This window comes from Buceros rhinoceros, unplaced genomic scaffold (genome assembly GCF_000710305.1).
Source record: "Buceros rhinoceros silvestris isolate BGI_N320 unplaced genomic scaffold, ASM71030v1 scaffold26939, whole genome shotgun sequence".
Lineage (NCBI taxonomy): Eukaryota > Metazoa > Chordata > Aves > Bucerotiformes > Bucerotidae > Buceros > Buceros rhinoceros.
In genome coordinates this window covers 1-4,166 of record NW_010432557.1, presented here as the reverse complement: position 1 = coordinate 4,166, position 4,166 = coordinate 1, and the positions used below count along the sequence as shown (strand labels likewise).

The 4,166-nt window shown below is 51.0% G+C and overlaps 1 protein-coding gene across 1 annotated transcript in view; it reads left to right on the top strand.

Moving 5' to 3' along the window:
- CASR (calcium-sensing receptor) overlaps nt 1-273 on the top strand; it is a 38,895-nt gene extending 38,622 nt beyond the window's left edge. Inside the window, exon 7 of the mRNA XM_010143836.1 lies at nt 1-273. This exon is cut by the window's left edge and continues 6 nt beyond it. Within this exon, the coding sequence (XP_010142138.1) occupies nt 1-273 (273 nt within the window).
- The last annotated feature ends 3,893 nt before the right edge of the window (nt 274-4,166 follow it).

Here is a 4,166-nt window from a genome sequence, read left to right as displayed (position 1 = left end):
AAGCGCAGGAACTCCCTGGAGGCCCAGAACAGCGATGACAGCCTGATGCGGCACCGGGCCCTACTTCCCCTGCAGAACATTGAGCCCCTCAGCGCTGAGCCTGGCTTCCAGGCAGCTTCCAGCCCAGAGACCAGCTCGCAGGAGTCAGTGGTGGGAGACACCAAAGAAGAGGTACCAAGCCCTGAGGCGGAGCCTTCCCTGCCATCGGCTAACTCCCGGAATTTTATAGGCGCTGGAGGTGGCTCTGTAACAGAGAACACGGTACATTCCTAACGGAAGAAGATTGCGAAAAGCACACTAGACCCCAAGAGGAACTTGCTCACCTCTTGCTTCTGAACGGGAAAGACAACAAAGACACCCTCCTGTGACACAGCCCCACAACATGTTCCTGTTAGCGCCGGCAGGGTAACTCACGTGCCTCCAGAGGAAGGACCGTGTCTGGGGAGCCTTGGACTCAGTTTGCATTCGCTTTATTGAAACCAGGACATCTCAGAAGGACAAGTGAAGATTGCCTCTGGTGGGGCTTAAGCAGAAGTCTGCATGCTGCCTTGCCTCCGTAAGCTTTTCCTGCCAGACTGCAGCTCAGCTGACTGGGAGGCACTAGGCAATTCCACTATACTCTGCTTTTACATTTATGTATAATATTCCTCTTTCCCACTATGTATAATATTCCCTCTATCCAGTATGTGTGACCTGTAACCATGTGCATCAGGACTCTCAGCTCTACAAAAGCAAGGTACACGGTTTCACTGGGGGAAAGCATGGTCATGGGGAAAATAAAAAAGCCCCCGACATCCTGCATGCTGTGTACAGCCGAGGGTGTGGACATGTAAAGTATTTAATGTGACAGAGCGCCCCGCTATTTATATTTAGTAATGTCCCAGTCTCTCCTTTCTGCCCAGCAGGAAATACTGGACAATACTCTTCACAGATTCCATTGCACTAGACCAAGCTACTAGGTTCCTACTGGTTTCCTTCAGATGAGGTGGCTTTATCTCCAGCCTGCCTGCTTTGGTGGTGGTGGGGGAGAACAGCTTGTAAATACCCTCCCCGGAGAACGTTGCAAGAGCACAATGAGCTGTATCCGTGATTGATTATGTCGCTAGTAGTTGTATGCGTAATGAAGTGCTGCTGCTGTAATACTCCACACGGCATACACGGCTAACCCTGTCACACCATAGTCAGTGTTGTGCTTTGCCATATTAATCTGCCTCGCACCGACAGCGCACCGCGCTAGTCGTGATGGTACGCTGGTGGGTCCGATACAAAGCAAATGAAACAAGGTGAAACGGAGGAGTTAGGGATGAGGAAAGAGCCCCCAGATGTGGTCATGTGGTTGCAGGAGTGGGTGAGTATCTGAGGTGTGTGTGCTGGTACACGATGGGATGAGGAAGACATACAGGCCTGGGCTCTGAGACAGGCAAGTGGATAAATTGGGTATTTTTGGGCTCCTGTAGGCCACCTACCAGGTTATTTCCCTCCTGGCCTGTATTGAAGAGAGGACACCTAGCTCAAGAAGGGTGGGCTGTACCTAAAGAAAACCAGTAAAGACCTCAGCAGAGAGCATAGCAGAACTTCTTTACTCTGGACACTTGTCCTGCTCTCCTAGAAGCAGACATAAGTGACTCTGGTTTTGCAAGGCACACCATGCTGGAAGTGGCTGAAGCGAGAGACATACTGGAAGAGATTTGTTGCAGCCTGATGAGAGAAAAAGCACCCCTTCGCCCCTCCCCAGCCTGGCAGGAAGGGGGTGGGGTTACGTTGCAGAATTTATTTCCCACATCCCAGATCCTGTGTGAGAGAGCAAGGGTCTGACGTGAAGATGTCAGTACCCTCCCTCGAACATGAAGGAGTCCAGACCGCTGTGGACAGGTAGAGGGGTAGTGTGACCTGAGACGGAAGGACTGTGTGAATGCATTGGTGAAAATACCACAATTCTCTCGTTACTGTTTTTGCTTGGTTGTTCTTTTGCCAGGGCAGGAAAATAAAACTTACAGGTGACATTACTGCATAAAAGCTTTGTTTTGCCACCTCTGCTTGTTGCTGACAAGGACGAGGAGTTTTGGCCTAGGAGAGCAAAGTGGGAGTCCAGAACCCCAAGGACCGTGCTATTCAGACGGGTTATTTTAACCCTTTTGTCGATCTGTTACATTCCCCTGAGAGTGGCCTCAACTTCTAATGACACCATGTAAAAAACAATCCAATTTTAACTGTAAGGCCTGCAAACGACAGTATTTGATTAAAGCTATGGCACAGCTGGTTAAAAGGAACAACAACAACAACAAGTTTGAAAACACAAATCCTTGTGGCCACAATTTTGGAAACCACATTCTATCCCTGGACCCACTGAGAGTTGCTCACCGCTTCTGAAAAACCAGGTCCCTTCCCCAGGCTGCTGACTATGGCCTCTAGGCTTTGTTTAAGGGTATGGAGCTGAGACCCATCCTAAGTCTAAATGCACAAACCGAGATGGGCACTAGATGGCAGACAGGGCTAAAAAAAATACTTCTGTTACAGCCCACACTTCTAAAATTTCAGTAGCCAAATAGTCTTAGTGCTAGTGAGTCACTGCCACAGGCCAAACCCACTACGGCAGCCCCTGCAGTGAGGCTGACGGTGTTGAAAACACACCAGAGCTTAATGAGCGACATGAAAATGACACAAGATACAAACCAAGGACTGTTCACGAACACACGCGACCTGAGAAGCAGAAAGTCATCATTAGCTGCCTTGTCTGGAGAACAATGCTCACTGGCTATGCACACACGTAGAGAATGCTGACATTTGGGTGTTCTCATTCTTTGGGTCGTTTTCGTTCTTTAGGTGTTTTTTAATTCTTTACTTAAAAGGAATTTTTACGCTGGCGCATGATGAGGCTCCAACAGCTGCCATAATGTTGTAGATCAGCCATGCTCAGTTTGCTGGGGAAGCCCCGTCCACCCTCGCTGCATGCGCATCTGTGCGCCTCAAGCTCCACACGCTGTGTGAGAGCTGCTGCTGCAGCTTGTCGTAGCAAGGCACATGCTAGATGCAAGGAGAGTTCCGTAGAGAATGACCCCCTTCGTGAAGGGATTTGCAACCAAGCCCTTGTCCCCATGCATAGAGGAGGATACGCGTTCTCATCCTGCCTCGTCCAGGAGAAGAGGAGATTGGCTTGGACACCTGTCCAGAGCCTGTCTGTGTGCCACACAATACCGGTGAAAACAAGCTGGGTAACATCCTCCTGTGGAAAGCTCAGGCCTGAGACCCTCCACTGGCAGGTCCCACCAGAAGTTGCCCGTGTGAATGGCTGCCCCATCCCACCCACCCTCGCTCAAAAACCTGCTGGAAAGCACGTGCCAGTGGGGTGTTTCCTGAACCCTCCGGTAGTGACGCAACGATAGAATATATCAGCCGTGTGGTGGCATTCCCATTGTCCAGCTTGGCTGATGGGCAGAGAACCGTGCTAGTGAGGAGCCCCGTGCTTCGCCTTCGCTCTGCTCGCTAACCTGGCAGACCCTGCCTGTCCAGAGAATCAGCAGAGCACCTACTTCTCTCCACAGAGAAGACGGATGATACCAGGAGAAAGAAATCCTTTGTCCCCGTTTTGTTTCATGTTTCTCACCACGTCCTTCCTGCAAGTCCAGGAGGTCCATTCAGTAAGCGATACCCGCTGCTGTTAAATTTAGGGTTGTATTTAGCAAATGTACCAAGGGATGCAGGAAGGCAGGGGGAGGAACGTGGATTTTTGTTGTTTTTCCAAGGAATCTGGATGTTTAAATCGGGGAATTTAAATAAGGGTCTGGACATTCAGGCTGAAGTTTAACCAGGGGTTTTCTCAAAGCCTGTGGTTTGCTGGCTGAGGACCAGTGACATCAGCCGTGGAGGGGGAATGATGAACGCGGTAAATGAGGGGGTGCCAGAGATGGAACTTTCCAGACTGCTGAGGCGAACGTGTCACAGAGGCGATGGCTGCTGGAAAACGTGACACACTGGAAGAGAAAAACAGCTGCCGTTCACGACATCCCTGCCCGCACGGGGGACTGTCACAGAGGTGCCCCCCGCCGCGGGCAGCCCGCAGACCTGCGGGTCGTTCTGCAGGCAGCTCTCGTTGCTCCTCTTGCTTTTAGCTCTTTGTTTCTTTCACTGGCTGCAGGGCCGGGGAGCTTTCTGCCGAGCCCGGAGAG